At 40.1% G+C, this 19181-nt stretch overlaps 1 protein-coding gene across 1 annotated transcript; it reads left to right on the top strand.

The window, feature by feature from the left end:
* The first annotated feature begins 13062 nt into the window (after positions 1-13062).
* LOC103708596 (galactolipase DONGLE, chloroplastic) lies at positions 13063-14284 on the top strand. Its single transcript, XM_008793607.2, has one exon. The coding sequence runs from the start codon at positions 13063-13065 to the stop codon at positions 14215-14217; it is 1155 nt and encodes a 384-aa protein (XP_008791829.1). The 3' UTR covers positions 14218-14284.
* Positions 14285-19181: the final 4897 nt, after the last annotated feature.

Genomic DNA, 19181 nt, shown 5'->3' on the forward strand with positions numbered 1-19181 from the left:
GAGACAGACTGAAAAAGGGATAGGCAGTGGATAAGATGACACCAAATAGTACATGTTCTCAGGAATTTACACTACTGAAATGACAGGAAGTTGGATAATAATAATATGGAGATGATTCTGAAAATTGATTAGCATGTCATGAACAATAAAAATGGATAAAAGAATATAATGAGGATATGAACCGAAACACAGCTTCTTTAAGAAATGAGCACTTGGCTTCTGTACAGGAAAGAGTCTCTCTTCAATTGATGATTAATTTTATAGATCTCAAACTACTTTTCTTCTTCTGGTGGCAATGTTGGACTCTTTGAGCACAAGCTGATACTGTGAAGCTCTTTCATCCTCTCCATGGGGTTGCACAAACCTGAGAAATTTAACTAATTTGGTCATTCAGTTGAAAGAAATTTTCTGTAGTTGGGCATGTACAAACCGGATGTGAATACTAGAAGGTTGTCCGCTGATGGCACCACGCTGACAGTGTTCAATGAACTAATTTATTATGACAAATGATCTAACTGTTGGATCTCTCAGATATTTTTCACATTGAATCAAATAACAAGCAAGAAATTAATGACAAACATGCTAAATCTAAGAACTGAGTTAAAATGTGTAGTATTGTCGGTACATGAATGCATCGGGCTTTTGTTATATAGGGCATACATGCAAAAATTTCAATGCAATCAAATGACAAGTGCTTTCTTTTCCTTTTTTGATTTCTTATACAAGGGATATTTATAGTTCTTTCCTTGTGTGCCAAAAATAATCCATAATGAATGCCTTTTGAAATAACATTGATTAAGATGATTAATAGGATAACGGTGAGATCTAGAAAGAGTTAATTTATGTCTGTTTATGTTGAGTTGAATATACAAGTTATAAATATAATGAGCAGCAATATCCAAAATTTTGGGAAATAGACTGAGCTCTAATTATGGAGCATTTGATAAGAGTGTGTTCCTCCACAACACACTCTTATCCCACTAAATTCCAAGAAAGAATGCAGCATTACAGTTCAGGTCACCAAATCCCGCAAAAAGACCACCAAATAAGGCAAAAGATAGAACCATTATCACATAGAGATCTAAGGAAACTATCTCAGCAAAAATCCACAGTTCAGATGAGCCAATCGGCCAAAATAACCACCAAACAAATGGAGAAAAGAGAGAGAATCACAAGAAAGAAAGCCAACAAAAGTATCTACTCCGTACCTGCCCTGACCCCGGACGCGCCGGCCTTCTTCAAACCCTTCTTCTTGACAATGAAGCTGGCGCCGATGAATAAGCTCGAGGACAGCGCGAGGATGAGGCCCTTGATGTTGTCGGCGGACATCCCGGTGTAGGACTCCACCCAGCTCCTCCCCGACGCCGCCCCCAGCGCCATCGCGGGAAACCCTATCGATCCGGACGCTACCTCGAGATCCCCACCGCCCGTCCCACGGCGTCGCCCATGGCGGCGGCAGCGGCAGCGGCTTATCAGCGGGAAGGGAAAGCACCCGCGCCGCTAGATTTCGAGACGTAGGGGACGGCGCACGCGGCGGAGAGTCGGCGGCGGGGTGGATCCGTGGTTGCGGTGGGTCGTCGCCGTCGGTCGCCTCGGTCTTGTCGGAGATCTAGCGGCAGTGGGCGAAGAACTCGCGGAGAGAAGCGAGAAGACGCGCAATGAGGAGGTAAGCGGAGAAAGAAAGTAGAAGGTTTGCCGGGGGGTGAATGGAAATATGATAGGGGAAGGAGAGGGGAAGAAGATCCCAAACCTGGCCAACGGAGAGGGGGAGAAGGGGAAGGAGATGCGGCGGAGGAACACGATTTGGGATCGTTCGTCGGAGGAGATTGGCTGAGATCGGTGAAAAGGGCTGAGGACGGAGAGGGTCGGTCGCCGTGAGTTAGGGATTTAGGGCTGTGGGCTATGGAGGGAGGGGGTCGATGGGGTTTTGTGGAGGGGAGGAGTGAAGTCCGACGACGCTTATAAGCGTCGTCGTATTTTTTTCCTACGCCGACGCGTACAAGCGTCGGCGGAACCTTTTTTACCGACGCTTTAAACAAGCGTCGGCGGTTACCGTTGCAAGAAAAAAATTTGCCGACGCTTTTTCGTAGCGTCGGCAATATAGAGTCGCCAAAACCCTTTACTGTTGTAGTGGATTATACCCGTGTATAGATAGAGATAGTTTTACTTTAAAATAGTCGTACTCCTTTATTATTCTTGTATGATAAATTCGTAGTTTATAAAGTTTTTTGTTACGATGTGAGACACATTTTATTCACTCCCTTGAGACCCTTGGATCCAAAGAGATCAGAAACACTTGGGGCCAGCTTATTCACGGCTGTTGGATAAATTCCTTAGCATTTAAATATTTCACATACATAGATGGTCGTCTTTTTATTTTTCTTCTGGTATGTTATATGTTTTAGTTAATAACAGTGGATAAATACTCTTCAAACCAAGCTATCAATAGGTGAACTACTACTTGGAGAGCTTGGGCAACCTTTACAAGCTCTCCCGGACCTCACAGGTAACCGTTGGTAGCATCCAAACCTACGTAATCACCTAAAATATTTGAGCTTAATTAATATTGTTGTGGTTGAAATTTGGCCTGAGGGTGACCACGCCGGAGGAAGCCAAAAAGACGCCGGCCGGGACGGAAAAAGAGAGCCACCTCCTATGCTCCGCTGTACTTGTACAAAGCCTTGGCTGGAAATTCCGACGAAAGCCTCCGATGGTTAAGTTAGCATAGTTTTTGGAAATGTTTCTGAGTGCCTTTTATGGCCTCTTATGGCTCTTTCTTGCTTACCAAAGGTTTTTTCCTACCTTTTCTTTATAGAGTGAGGGTCTCGGCCGTTACCTGAAGTCTCGGGCCGATTTGTGATTAGCTGACCATTAGCTGGAGGCGGCGTGAATCACGAAGATCAATTCCGCGGACGGAGGATTCGGAAAATATCTTTACGGATTTGTTCTGAGGATCCGCCACATCATTCCAAGCCAATATAGTTGAGAGAGCTCTTCAATGCGTTGTGTGCACGCTCCCTCTCGAGGCATTACCTGCTGGTACGCGAGGAGCCAATTATCAATGCCCCGCCTTCTAAAGCGGCCATCATGATGACCAGCCTTTAACACCGCAATCTAGAAAGATTTGTTGAGGGAGCTTCTAAGTCTGCCACGTGGCATTATCTGGCCGCTCGGCCGCCCAGGCAGGCCGATCAGAGCCATTGAGGTAGGCTATATAAGGCCTTGGGGAGGAACATTCCTTTTGTTCTAAGGATTCACGGGATCTTCGATGAGATCAAGATTGACAGGGCCGAGGTCGGTTCGGTCTTTAGTGGGGTTCGAGGTCGGCCTGGCCTTCGGCGGGGGGCCCGAGGTTGGCTCGACTCTTAGCGGGGCCGAGGTTTGGCCCACTCGGCAGGAATTGGATGGTTCCACGTTGGAGTAGGATGATCCATTTTGCCTTCCATCAAATATTGTAGAAAACTATCCATGTTAATGTGATGCCCAATCCTATCCTAATCGCAATAAGACTTGATGAATTATATTAAATAAGAAAACAATTGTTGGTCTAGAAATTAACCTTCTAGACTAGGTGCAATCTAGTATGCTAATTTTATGATATGAACTAGTTTGGAAGGTGCTAAGGCACGTACTTTGCTGGTAAAGTTTTCTAATCAAATGACACAAACCATCAAGTCTTAGATTCAAATTCTATCTTCACCGGAGTCTAAAAGCCCATTGGATATTCAAGGAAATGCTACCTCTTTTTTTTTTTGGCCGTCCATTGACGAATGTCATTTTATTAAAAAATATTGTATAAAAAGCCCTACTTTTTAAATATTATACATTAATAATTCATTTATTTTTTTAAAATATACACATTTTATATGTCCACACTTTTTCGAGCTATTATTCTAACCCTACAAGGACAATCAGTTCTAAAATATTTACAATGTGCCATCTTAAACTTTAATAATTGCAGAGTACATATGTGACATTGAATTGTCATGCCCCGAACTCACTATCTGGGTTGGTCACGTGATACAGCCATATAAACTCTAAAACGGTGTCCTAAAGATCATACAGGCCAACGATGAACAAATTTCACCAGAAATTTAAATCAACAATTAATAGCCAAATAATCCAATGAAATAAATCTATCATAATCAACTAAGAAAACTTGTTCAATTACAAAATTTTCAAATGTTCATTTGATATTACAAATTAAGCTAACTAATTAATGACTCCATTATTCGAACTCTACATCCAATCCAATTGAGACTTTACGTCGAGCAACCCTGAAAGAAAAAAAAAGTGATGGTGTGAGCTTTACAAGCCAGTAACAATGCTCACACATCCACACCAATATAATAATATAATTCAAAAAATTCAAATAAATAATATCATGGTGAAATCTCATGTCAAGTATCTAGTGTAACTCAAAATGTTATATATGCATATAACATACATCGTATATCATCACAAATCCATCACAAGTATTATCAGTGGTTTCATATGACTTATTTTCCTTGTCTCAATAAGAAGATCTAAATCTATCAACAATTATCTTTCGGTTTCATATGACTTATTATCCATGTCTCAATAACAAGATCTAAATCCATCAACAATTATCTTTCGATTTTGAACTAACCATAGCCACATTCCATCTCGTGACTGACAAGCTCAAATATCACGTTCTTGCTCATGGGGAGAATATGCAAAACCTCTCTTTCTTAACCATCAATTTATTAAATCTTATTCATGCCAACTGAATATAGTATGGCATTATATTCCTTTCAAATTTTTAAGTAGCTAGGATCATATTTCAAACATCCAAAAAGCCATCAATATTTGATACATGCATATAATATAGAAAACATAAATAATCGTACTGCCAATCACATTTCAACAATAATCAGCTAAACAAAACCAAACCCATGCAATGTATAAATAAACATACATACAAGTGATCAAGTCTAAGGATTCTTACCTGCATTGGTGTCATACTCAAGTATAGTGAACACTGATCCACTCCTTGATCTATGAACTCGGGGCAAAATGTTCTATTCAACAACTTCTTGCCTAGATGATTGCTCAACTATAGAGCTTCTTGGAATAATCATAACCATCCATAGATTATGGCAGGTGATCAAAATAAGGTTGGTCTGAAACCTCCCCTTAGGGTTGCATAACGCCAACCCGGGACCCCCTCCAAGGTCAACGTTCATCCTGAGCTTACTTAGACGTTTAGACCTCCACAAGTCCATTAACCATGTAGAGAGAGGAAGAAAGAGAGAGTAGAGAGAGAAAGAATAGGGAAGAGAGAGACTAAGAGGGTGGAATAGAGCATATTGGTAGTGCCCAATGGCCTGAGTCAATCCGATCATACTAACTTCATCCAATCAAGATCAAACTAGGGTACAGCTGGCTCCATAGAGATTGAAGACAACCTAGCTCCATAGAGATTAAAGACAACCAAATCTAGTGGTGTTTGACAAGGGATAATATGGAGGCTAATGTACCGCCTGACGGCCAGGGATCATGACTCGTTTTATAATATTGTTGAAAATTGCATGAGAAGGTTCCTCTATTGGGGCCCATCCAATTTAAAGAGAGATTGTAGAGAGGAAGAAAGAGTCAAAAATATTTCTTCTTCTTCTTCTTCTTCTTCTTGGAAAAAGAAGGGAGGGGGAAGGAGCCTCATGAGGCCCGACAGTGGTTACAATCAATGGTGGCATTGCTGACGGCAATGCTACCTAAGGTCCGACATATGACAAAGATCACGGCGATTACAATGCCACGATGGCCGATGGTGGAGAAAAAGAAAAGAAAACTAATGCTAAGTCAACTCAAAACGAGAAAAGTTAGAGTATTCTGACTCATTGACCGGTAGCCGAGGCTCGGCTCCCGCAACAGAGCTTGCCAAGAGCTCGATTGAAGCTTCGGTAAGAGCCCTGGCCTCGAAGAATGTCGGAGTAGGCAAAATAAAACATAAACAAGGGAGAGGAGATTCAAAATAGGGGTGATTCGATTTTCAACTAAATTCGGCGACTCACCAGTGCTATCCGAGGTGGTGACAACAACCATGGAACTAGAAAAGGGAGGAGGAGAAGGATTAGTGTATGTTACCTCAACTTTGAGGAGGCACCGATAATAGCTTGATGAAGATCTCTGGCGGAAAATTAGGAGAAATCTCAACGAAAGGAGACTCAAATCGGTGGCGAACTTGGGGTGATCGACAGTGAGGCCCGAAGGAGGGGTGGGGTTCGCTTAAATAGATATAAAGGCTAGGGTTTTCTAAGCCTCCGATGGAGTCGGAGGGGAGACTGAGTCGATCTCCTCCTTCGACTCAAATAGGAGAACCCATCTTCGTTCCCTATCTCTCTCCCTCTCTCTTTGCTTTTTCTTCTTCTTCAGTGGACCAAGCCTGATTCGAGCATAAGGCTAGGCCAAAGAGGCCGGGCCTCACATGAATAGGCTTTTTTTCTTTTCATTTTTTTTTTAAGAAATTGAATAGACTATGCGTAAAGAGAAAAAGTGGACATTAAGAAGATAAGATATTTATTAAAAAGCTACATTGTTGCAATTATTACAAAGTTACATGAATTCAATATGTATAAGGCCTAATTCTCCTAACTATAGATTGCTTAACGCAAATATACCGTGCTACATAGCATAGAGATGGCAACCCTTCCTCTAAATGGAGAAAAGCTTTGTCTATAATCACGGAAGACTCAAGTGTTTGACATGGATAAAACGATTGGTATTTTTCCACGTACCATTATTTTCAAAACAAAGTAAAAAATCTAAATAGAATCATTAGAACAACATTTTTTCACCTTATGGAAGACATTTATTTTGGAATTTAGAATTATGCACCACTGGGATGGAAATTTTAATCCATCGTTCTTCCTGGTTTGATGTGAAATACATTCTAATAAAAAGTCTGATGTAGCCTGCTGGTTCCACAATTCATCTTAAGAGGAGATTGCTTGGATCTGTATATAGTAGCCATTTGTTTTCCACAGTTCAGTTCAATATATTCTCCATTAAGGCCGACATTACCGCAGACTAGTTGGAAAAGTGGGGAAAAGATCAATGAACTCATTACCAGTGCAGGAATGGTTACTCGTAAGAATTCCTGTAGGCTAAAATGAATGATCTAGATGAGCTAATTGGAATATAAAGTTTCTCCACAGGCTGCTGCTCAAATTTTTGACAAAAAGACTCAAGCATTGATTCATAGTAACCATGCATGCATCTGCACAAATTAATCAAGTACTATACTAGCCAAGACCTTGACTCAACACTAAACATAATGTCATGCATGCACTGGATTATAAAGGTTTCATGTTATAGTATTCTGCATTGAAATTAATTTACGGCCGAGGTATAAAGCAAACCTAGTTTGGTCAATGGTTGCTGCTAGATTTAAAACAACATTGTCTTTTCAAAAGAAAAACTGATTTAGGTGCATTTGGGTGGTCAAAGTCTTGAATTCTCGTACATGATCCGCGTAATGAACCATTTGGCGAGTTTGGTTTTATGGAGTATAATATGGCTGAAGTCCTGGAACTTTAGGCCATGCCACATTTCTTTACTACTATATATTGCTGGTCTTTATCCCTAAGGACAGTGAAACTTTGAATCTAGCCTGACAGGTTCACTTGAAATGCTCTTAAATACTGATAGAAGAACAAAAGTTTGATCTGCTACATCTCCTTCACTCAGACTTTGTAGTTGCGTGAATCAAATGATGAAAGACAAAGTTCCTTATCCCTCACTTCTCTATTAGCACCGTACTCATAAAAAGTTGATGATTCTTTGAAGATGGTTAGGTCTTTATGCATCTTTTGATGACATGCATCATATATATGAACCCAAGGGACACGGCTGAACTCGCTATGATCCGTCCCATTGATTGCTGAAACGTGATACATGTACCTCATGAATCCGTGTATCTATGCCTAGTGCGTGACACCTAACAATATTGAAGCAGGCAAGAAGCAACGCTCTCCTGCCAGAAAGTTGGAACAATTGTGGATTAGATAGTCTGCTGGGAAATTCCATTCAAACAACTTGGATTGTCCCTACGTGCCTAACACCACATTTGGGTCCATCACATTTATTTTCCTGATGTACTAGTAGTAGTGATTGTGATGGCAATGAGGAAACCAATGAGGGAAAAGAGGAAATCTGCCGCTTGTTGCCATGACATGTCATACATGTACTTCGAGCCAATCACGTCTGTGTGTGTCACATTTCCTTACGTTGTGTCACTTTGTAAGGTACTTAAAGGAGTGATTGTGGTGCAACCAAGAAAACGGCTCACTAGCCTAAGCGTCCCCAAAAGCACTTTGAGATTCCCTGCACGAGTCTGGAGCAAATGTCTTATCCGGATACAACATGAGTCATCCACACCAAGCATATTTTATTGCTACTTGATCTTTGAAATTACTTTAAAATTAGTTAACTTTCCAATCTTTACATAAGACTCTTCTGCATGATTTAACTCTTCAAAATAGATCTCTATGCCTGAATCAACTGTAACATCCTTTGATTCTTTTTTAGCAACTTCAAAATCAACTGGTTCTTCAATTATGATCTCTTTTAAAATTGATACAATATCCACTTGATCAAATCCTCCATTTTCTTTTGGATTTGATTGTTCCTTAAGCAGATCAACCTTGCCATGTTCTGAGTCTTCCGAACTTAATACAATCTCTAACTGATCAAGCTCTCTTGCTTCAAATCTTCATCATTAAACCAATTTTATTTTTCATTTAAATTTTTGGAGAAGCCTAGAACCAAAATCAGCTCTTCAGGTAATTTTTATTTGAGATATCTCACCTTACTGAAAATTAAGTGGACTATCACAAGAATATTCCATGCTTACTTGAGTTATTGTATATCCTATATATGGAGATACTTTTTTTCTATCAACTAAATTTGAATAATTCGCATCATCTTTGTAGATTTTAGATTCTACTGGCTTTTTGCAACTTTAATAGTGAAAGTATCTATTGGCATCGTCTTTGATGCATCCAAGATATCCTATAAATCTTGTCCTATCAAATAAATCTTGACAACAGCCTTCCAAATTAGATAACATATGTTAATTTATAGAAAGACACGGTAGAAGTAAAAATAGCTATATTGATATTGGTGAAGTCAAGCAGATTGAACTCATTGAGAGAGAATGTAGTAACATCAGCCATGATGATTCATCTCTTAAATCACTAAAACAAGAGTCTATATACTTGCACTACTGCACAAAGAATTACTAAAAACTCTTCAACCACGCTAAGCTATAAACACACGAACCACCAATAATCAAATTACTGTTCCAAAACTACACTCTGAATAAATCTGAAAGCTGCAAACTGCTCGACCACTCTCTAACCTCGCCTTAATACCATGTAGAATAGCACTCTACTTAGAGTAGATCAACTATGCCAGCCCGAGATCCATCTCTGGAGAGAAAAAGGCTCCAACAATTTTGGGAGAAAAAAATATTTTATTAAAAAATTGAGCTATACAAAAAAGGCTCTCTCACTCCTCACGAAAAAGGATATCTCTCACTCTCTCCCTCTCTCTCTCTCTCTCTCTTTTCACACCACAATCTCTCTCCCACTATAAAACAAAAGAATCATCGTCTCACTCCAATTAAAAAGCAAACTTAGATATATTAAGCTTAAGACTCTACCTAACTAAAGTGGACTTACACTAAAAATCAAACTATTCCAACTAATATTGAAATAGAAAATAAAGAAAAATTAGAAATAGAATTTTAGTACAAATAGGACAAGCGATGGACTTGCAACAATTTATAGTTTGATCATGCAAAGAAAACTTATTGAACTTTGATGGCAAGTAGAACTGGTCGATTTTGATTCTTCTCCATTGTCAAGTCCTAGAATTTCCCATGATTGATGACATAAATAAGCCCCATTAATGTCCTAGAATCATAAAGGAACTGTATAATTTTATAATAGACCGTTAATTGGATAGAAAATTTGAAAGTATATTTTTTGGATAATTTTTCACAGCATTGATACCTTGAACTTGGTATTAGTTTTAATAGTTGCTTATAATAAAAAATGACAATTAACAGTGATACCTTGAAGTTAGATAGTTTTGGTAATTAAATAATAAAATGATAGATGCATGTGAAATATTCTTTTTTTGAAAGTAATAGTATATATAAAAAACAAAAAATATAATAAATGATAATATTAAATATTTTGTGCATGTGAGCATATACGGAAGCATGAGGTTCGGAAAACAAAATTTCAAATATGTACTTTCTCAGTGATGTACTTGGGAACTATAGCAAAACTCTTATTGAGAAACAAAATTGGATAAAAGATTTACCTTGACTAATACAATAACTTACTTTCTTAACAGCATCATATTGTTTAATAATTAGCATCGGTAAGAGCATGAATTTAGTCCCACCCCCTTCTTTCTTGAATAAAACAATGACGTGCTTTGCCATGATGGATCACATTGATTGACTCTGAAAGAGAGATTAAACTGAAGGATGCCCTCACTCTATGGAAAAATGCTTTGAAAGAAGAATGTGCCTTCAAGGCCCCGACCGGCCGACCTATCCTCTTTTTTTGCCCGTCGACTACCTAGCTCGTTATTCTTTGAGATCTGGATAAAGTCTTCCTCCGGGTCAGGGGAAGTGCGAAACTCTGAATCTTTTGCTATCCTTTTCTTTTTTAGTCAGAGCAGAGTTTCTTTTTATTCGCAAAAAACTAAGAATTTTTAAAATATCGGTTACTTGCCAAGAAGATCTCGGATACTTATACAGAATTAAAAAATTTAAATAATACCTTCTGGCTAGCCTTTTTAGGTGAGGTTCTGAGTTGTGATAATATCTCTCTCCTTTCTTTGCTTACTAATTATCTTTATACCCACATTCTCTCCCTCCAACATAAATATCAAAATAATTCTCCCTCCCAATCCAATGACAAAACCACAATTTCTACCATGTTTCATATTATATGATTAGAAACTCTCCAATACTCCTACCATCTCTCCTCCCCTCTCTCTCTAGTTTATTCATTTGTTGGCTGTTGTATATGTCATTCTTAATTAGGAAGAGAAAAAAATATCTTCTTCAAGTCAATGTATTTGATATTTTTCTCATAATTCATTGTTTTTTTTTCTTAACATTTCCATACAATATATAACTTTTTTTTTTATAATACTCAATTTTTTTAAAAAAATGATCATATCCTTAAACTTTTTTTTCGAAATGTGCAATCTACATGCCTTAATGCATTGTGTTGGTTTTTTAATTATATTTACTTTTCTTACATGCATTCTATTTTGTATTTCATGATTATTCTATTTTATTTTATTTTTCATATTTTAGATTCGCGCCCATGTACTAATATGCTTGTTGTTGAACTTTTGTGTGGAGATGCTTCCTAGAGGCCATATTTCATTAGTGGATATACTAGGAGTGCTTTCAATACTTTTAAAAAGTCCCACAAAAAAAAAAAAAAAAAAAAACATGCTCAAGTCTTTGCACAGACACACATAAGACTCGGATGATTTCTTCTTGTTTTTTTCTTTTCAATAAATCAACTAAATTTGTTAGATTGATTTCTTTGGTTTCTCCCTCTCTAATTCATGTTTTTGCTAGACACCCAGTAATTGTTTGGGAGAGTAACCTTAACCATAACATTTCAACTAGTCCATAAGATTGTGGCTATCTATCAAATACTCTTTCCTTCACGATAAAATTACGCTATTGATGCATGCCAACCTTTTCTCTTTTTTTTTCTCTTTCTTTTTTTCTTTTGGTGCAAAATAGGAGAGGGGAGGGACAAATCCACCCACGTAGCAGCTTCCACTGGGCCCCTCTTCCACCAGAGAATGTTTGATGCAAATTGCAAGTTTTTGCATGTCTTTTCCGATCCGTGGATTGTTTTATGTGTGAGTACGTACGTCATTCCAGCACCATCTTAATACCGGCGGACCAAATAACGGGGACAGATTTGGAATAAAATCCAATTGCTAGCTCTCAATCTATTTCTTTGGAAGGAGATATAATTCGTTTTGTTTCTGTCCCCTACGACAAGTCCCAGGGCACGGGAAATGAAAGCTACGTGGATGGCCGGAGGGGAGACCACGTGATCACCGTCATCAAAATAGACGGCATGCACGCGCTCGAACATTCCCATCCGCCCACACCAAAATCAAGGGCCAGATGTTCCCCTCTCCTCTCGCCGCGTTGAACGTCCCCCCAAAGAATGGCACATGAGGAGAAGGAACACAAAAAAAAATAAAAAACACGCACCACAAAAATCGCCCCCCCAGTACGGCGCTCACAAACCAAGAAATAGAGCCCAAATTGTGCACCAAAGTGCTCCAACACGCCCCCGCGTCACAAACTCAGCAGTTTATTAGAGCCAAATCAATCATCTCGTGCCATTTGGCATCTCCTCCCTTTTGGTACAAATATTGAGCCCCATAGCATGAGAAAATTGTACCATCTATTTCCGCGGAGCTAGAAGTCAACCACAGCCTTGGACTCATCTCTCCCTCTCTCTTCTCCAATATCTCCCTGATGTCTTTCTCTCTTCCATAACACGGCCGCAGGTGACTGTACCGAGCCGACCACTTTATTTAGGGAGGGTTAAAAAAAAAAAATCCCCCACGTACAAAATGTCAGTCAAAACTCGCTAAACATGCTTCGCAGTCCAACATTTTAATGTCAACACCGAAGGAAGAAAGTCCTCTGAACCGTGTCGATAAATACCACCCACTCCCCGGCCTCTTCTCATCGCTCTACAAAAGGGTTGGCTGGGGGCGCTACTCCTCGATCTCTGGCCTCACTCCCCTCTCCAACCAGCCTCCAATTCCATCATCACCTCCCATCGTGCGATGGCATCGAGCATTTCGATATCGAACCCGCCTATGGCATCGCGTAGAATTGGCACTCGCCGGCCTCCAGTGTCCGCCTCGTTGGCCGCGACGTCCACCGTCGCAGCCCGGGCGCTGACATCGGCTGTCGCCACTCCCTCCTCCATCGCACTTAAAACGAGCACCGCCGCCGGCAGCGCCATGGTGGGTGCGAAGGCCCCTCTCGCTAGCGTGTGGAGGGAAGTCCAGGGCGCCGACGACTGGGAGGACCTCGTGGAGCCGCTGCATCCCCTCCTCCGCGAGGAGATCGTGCGGTACGGCGAGCTCGTCGCCGCGTGCTACAAGGCCTTCGACCTCGACCCGAGCTCGAAGCGCTACCTGAACTGCAAGTACGGCAAGAACAGTATGCTCCGGGAGGTCGGGATGGCGGGCTCGGGCTACAAGGTCACCAAGTACATCTACGCGACCCCCGACATCAGCATCCCCACCCAGAGCGGCACCTGCCGCAGCCGGTGGATCGGGTACGTCGCCGTCTCCGGCGACGAGGAGGTGAGGAGCCTCGGAAGGAGAGACATCCTGGTGTCCTTCCGGGGAACGGTGACCAACACCGAGTGGATCGCCAACTTCATGAGCTCGCTCACTCCCGCAAGATTAGACCCCCACGACCCCCGCCCCGACGTGAAGGTCGAATCCGGCTTCCTCAGCCTCTACACATCAGATGATAGCAGCTGCAAGTTCAGCAGTGGCAGCTGCAGAGAACAGCTGCTATCCGAGGTCTCTCGGATTGTTAACAAGTACAAGGATGAGGAGCTGAGCATCACGTTGGCCGGACACAGCATGGGAAGCTCTCTAGCTCTTCTACTGGGCTACGACCTCGCCGAGCTTGGATTGAATAGAGATGCATCCAACCGAGAGGTGCCCATCACGGTGTACTCGTTTGGTGGCCCGAGGGTCGGCAATTCCGGCTTCAAGGAGAGGTGCGACGAGCTCGGTGTGAAGGTATTGAGAGTGGTGAATGTCAACGATCCCGTCACGAAGTTGCCCGGCGTTTTTCTCAACGAGAACCTCCGGGTCCTGGCGGGGAGATTCGAGCTTCCATGGAGCTGCTCCTGCTATGCTCATGTGGGAGTCGAACTGGCTCTCGACTTCTTTAAGATGAAGAATCCTGCATGCGTTCATGACTTGGATGCTTACATCGGGCTATTGAAGTGCCCGAAGATGGCACAGGTTAAGAAGGATGGGGAGAATCTTCTCAACAAGGCAAAGAAATATCTAGGCTCACAAAAGCTCAACGTGTGGCAGTGGGAAGAAGCTGCAAGGCATGTTGGTGACTTGGTGCAATCTCTGAGAATATAAGGCCTAACAAATTAAAACCAAGGCTCCATAGCAGATGATCTCCTCATCCCTGTACATTTCACATACAGAAAACCAATTCTTTGATATTGTTACATTCTAAAGGAATTTTTCTAACCTTTAGATTGAAGAGAATATATGACTATTATTTTTTATTAATTCTTATTGATACACTTGTGCAGTTGGGAAAATTGGGTGAAAGCAGTTCATGGTGTATGAAGTGCATTAATTAAATTTTTTGCATGCATGCACAGGATTCTGAATTTGGAGATTAAGTACCAAAACGGCTTATTAAATTTTTTCCCATCACTGGCAACTTTGGGAATTAAACATCTCTACAAGAGAACTAGATTTAGGGCAAATTATAGAAACTAGGATTCGTGTTTAGGCTTTCAGTCTGTTCTAAAAGCAAAAAAGGAAATACAACTTCACCTGGTCTTGCGTTGCTTGCTTTCAACTCATCCAGTGTGGTGGTTGCTTATGCGTTGAAGAAGAAAAAGTCAGCTCACTGTAGAAATATTCAAAATCTATGCTTTCATACCATCAGTCTTCCATTTTATGCATTCAATATTAACATTGTTGAACTTTAGCACTCTCGGTCATAAGATTTTGTGCAAGACTATACCATGTTTAGTTTTCTTGCAGTTATGGGAAATTCATTCATTGGTTTTTACACCTTTGTTCCCATTCAGAAAGTTAAACTAAATGTTAGCAAGAAAACCATTTCTAATATAAGACCCAAAGTACACTTCATGAAATGAATCCGAATTTTGCTCAGACTCAAACAGAATATGAATTTTGTTGATTATTGTCATAACGTTGAAGTTGAATGTGCTGAGTTTTATAGCATTATTGCAGGGAATTCTCCAATTTGGTGTAATGCAAATGTTATGTAGTTCAAGCAATAAACATAAAAGAAAAGTAATAACTTGGCATATTACTCGAAAAAAATATGTGATTAATATAAGAATAGGTACTTTTTTGATGTAGTATGAAAAGTTTTCTAATGCAAAATAAATTAGTTGCAACGTTGTAATGTGGTCTAAAATCGACCTATCTATGATAAGCTAACACATGGCATAGCAAGTGACCAATTTCAGTAGGGCTCTTATCCTTAGGCTAAACCAGATAAGAATAGCTAAGAAGTAGACTTTTAGTCGAAGTCGAACTCTGAAGAATCCAACTTTAGCAGGACAAAAACCATCCATCTTTAAAAAGAAGGCTCATAGCATTGGCTATTCATCTCATATCATTCTACATAATACTCTTTTCTGTTGTTTTCCAAAATTCTGTCTGACTAGATTAGCTCTGGCGACCTTTATTGTTCTTTTTCTTTCTATATGTAGGTTGACAGATGCTCTTCAGGCCTCCACTTTTATCGGATATAATTTTGGTATCAACACATGATAATCTAGATATTAACATATTCTGATAATTTTGTGGGTATCAATATATATGCATGAGAAATTCTGAACAGTTTTGAAATAGTTGACAGTCTGGATCATTTTCCCATTGCAAGAAACCAACAACATCAAATAGGCAGAGAAGATATTTCAAAAGCTAAAATCCCCATGATTTGTGTAAGTAAAAGCATATTTTATCAAGGTAATTAAGTAATAAAATGTTCTACTAATTATTCAGTCTTTACAAAGTTCAGACCAAAGCAAAAATAAACATCAACCACTATACTTTATAGTAATGCTCATCACTTGTTTGTGTTTCCTTACAGAAGGATTTCTGCACCAATATATACATTCTCGGTTGACTCATGACAAAGCATACAAGGACATGAGAGTGATCAAATACAGTAGGCTAACTCTTCCATATAGCTAGTATCTTCACCATAGTTTCTCTAGAGCTAGCCATACAGGGTTCAATGTTTTCAAACAGTCATAGATGATGGATCCGAACCCACCTCGTTATAGAATTTATACTTTGTTTATCTTAGGCCATGACTCATGCTCTCTTTCTCTGGAGCTTCTTAGCCTTTTTTATTCTCCCCTAAGTGGTGATCTTCTTTGATCAAGCTTTCGTATACTAGAGTTGTCAAAGTTCTGTGTTGACCAGGTAGATCTCCCTCCATCCCCCATGCAAGTCACGTTGCTAACACAATCCGAGTGCCCAACCATTTTATAATGTCTTTCATTGCCCCTCTTAATTCTCATTACCCCTAAGTGGGAGCTTTAAAATATAATAATTAGCCATGGTTCATTAACACTAACCTTTTGTGTCCTATTGATGTGTTGGCCTCTAGTGGCATGAAATCATTCCCAGAGTCTGGACATGGGCATTAGCCGCTAATTAATCTACTCCTGCAGGTAATTAACTAATAATTGCCCATGTTCTCCTGGGCCGCGGATCGAGCGAGGGTGGGACCGTCCCTAGACAGTGGCCAATGAAGGACCACCATTATCCTCCCAGCCACCAAAATGGGTCCCACAAGGAGCCACAGAGAGGGGAATTAAAGATGGTGGGCGATGGATAGAGACGCTTTGATGATGGATGGATAGATATAAAGAGTTAGATGGATCTATGGATGGATAGAGATAGGTAGATACGAATATAATGACTCCAAATGAATGTACCGACCATATTAGAACACGTGAAATTAATATATTGTTGACCTTTCTAAGTCTGATGTGGCTTTACGTCTATAAGAGCAATATCTCTCTATTTGTCCTCAAGGGTCAAAGCCGCAAAACTCCATTGTGTGCTCGGTAGCGTGTGCGTGAGAGAACGCAAAAAAGGTTGTACCAAAATATATCGTACCGATTCAAATCGAATGGTATAAAGCATACTATTTTATATCAGTTTAGTATTAATATTCAGTACGCTAAAAAAATTTCGTACCATACCGTACTGATACTATACTTGTGTGGCATCGTTATGGAATTCGGTATGGAGATGGTGAATCTTGAGATTAGTATGTATTAGCTAGGAGGGATGAGCTACTTGTTTTGGAGGCTGGTCTCACACTCAGGGTGGTTTCATGCTTGCTCTTTTTCAACGGACGGTGGTCAGGATGGAAAGAGGCGTAAGGGTAAGAGACAATATTGTAGTTAACAAGACAGAGAAATGACATCTGAAAAAATTGTCAACTGCCTTGGAGGAAAGATATGACATGCAAGGAGACATAACAACTAATTTGCATGCTCTCTTACTTGTTTATATATAATTAGATTTCACTATAACTACATGTAAATAGAGTAATTACGGTAATTTGAGTTTGCAATCCTTTTTGGTGATGTATTCTAATCTTTTTTGCTCAATAAAAATTTATTCTCATTTGTTGAGATAACCAAACCCAATGTTAACTTCAATTGTGAGAGGCCCTAAGGTACATGTAGGGAAGTAGTCCTCAGTTAGGATCTTAAAAATAGAAACAATTGACATGTTGTAAGTATCATAATGCCTGAAAAATGAATATAATGTATCCATAAGATGGATCAAACAACTCGTATGGTTCCCTCTTCCATTATTTATTTTGAAGGTAACAATTACAATGAGAACGTTTTTGGAAGCGAGTGAATTTAAATGTCGTGCCAGATAATTTTTAACACCTTTCAGGAAACGGACGAGAATTTCTTATTGGATTCCAAGCAACATGACATGTGAGCGTAGGGCACTTGTGAAGCACATGTGGAATGAAAATGGAATTACCTTCGATCATTTGGCCAGTGCAATGCATAGCTGTTATGTAATAGATTCGCAAACATCTATTACGTAACCATGGTGACTCTCGTCAATATCAATAATTCAAGTTCTACATGTCAATTCTGCAAAAAAAAATTGTTAGATCTCTGTGCCGCAAAAAAATTCTTAGTAAACGTGTCCTCAATTAAGATCTTAAAAAGGGATACAAATTGGTGACTCACCTACTGCTCTTCACCTAGAGATTCTCTACAGTGCAACTTTTGAATTATGGAGTAAAATTGTATTACGGATAACCATTATGACATCCATTTTGGAGGTGGATGGCTTTTATTCGTTTTTGGAATATAACAAAGCACTATTATTGCGATACATGATGTATCCTAATAATAAAGAGAAGTCGGCTGTCTTCAAGATGGATGATGAAGCAAATGGTGTTTTTCACCTAGAAGCCTTCACATCGAATTTTCTCAAGGTTAACTTCGATGAATGCATGCTAAATGGTGGCAGGAGAGGTGATGCTAGCTTCATCATCAAAGGCCTGAACTTCAAGGTGGTAGTTGTTGGAGGTTGCTAGATATTCAATACCTCAGTTTTGGCGGCTAAGCGAGGGCGGCATGAGTCGGCTTGGGCCATGCTCGGCGTGTGTTGCAGGCTAGTATAGTTATACTTAAGGACGATTTGGCTACAGCGATTGGCTGGATTCAGAGTAGCACCGGCAGCGTGGAAGGGTGCCACATTTTGTTTCGGAACATTCGGGCTATGGTTAGCGGTGTGGCCTTTCAAACCAAGTACATATTCAGAGAGACTAACAGAGCTGCTGACCAGATGACATCGTATGTGGCCAGTCACTCCAGAAGTATTTTATGGCTTGGAAAGATGGAGTGGCCTAGAGCGGTCCAGAACTTTTTATTTTTTTATCTTATGAATCATCCATTTTAATAAATAAATAAATAAATAAAAGAAAGGACGATGTGGCGACTATTTGTAATGGTTGGTAGTCGACAGGGCAAGGGCAAAAGTTGTGCCATTGGAATTCCGTTGCTTCAGATCGCCTGACACGCATCACAAAGGATTGCATGGCCCCTGTTGCCCGTAAGAACTTATATCTATGCCGCCGACAAAGTCGATCCACTTTAACGGCGAGTTCATGTGCATTTGGTGTACGGCGAACACTTCACACTCATTGCTTGTCAATCATTAATTGTTTCTAAGTTTGTCGACTTTCAACCCATTAAATAGTAAGGTGACGTTTACGTCAAGGAAGATTTGGTAATGACGGCTGAAGCACTCATTACAAATTTTTGTTTACATTT

Source organism: Phoenix dactylifera, chromosome 10, assembly GCF_009389715.1.
Source record: "Phoenix dactylifera cultivar Barhee BC4 chromosome 10, palm_55x_up_171113_PBpolish2nd_filt_p, whole genome shotgun sequence".
NCBI lineage: Eukaryota > Viridiplantae > Streptophyta > Magnoliopsida > Arecales > Arecaceae > Phoenix > Phoenix dactylifera.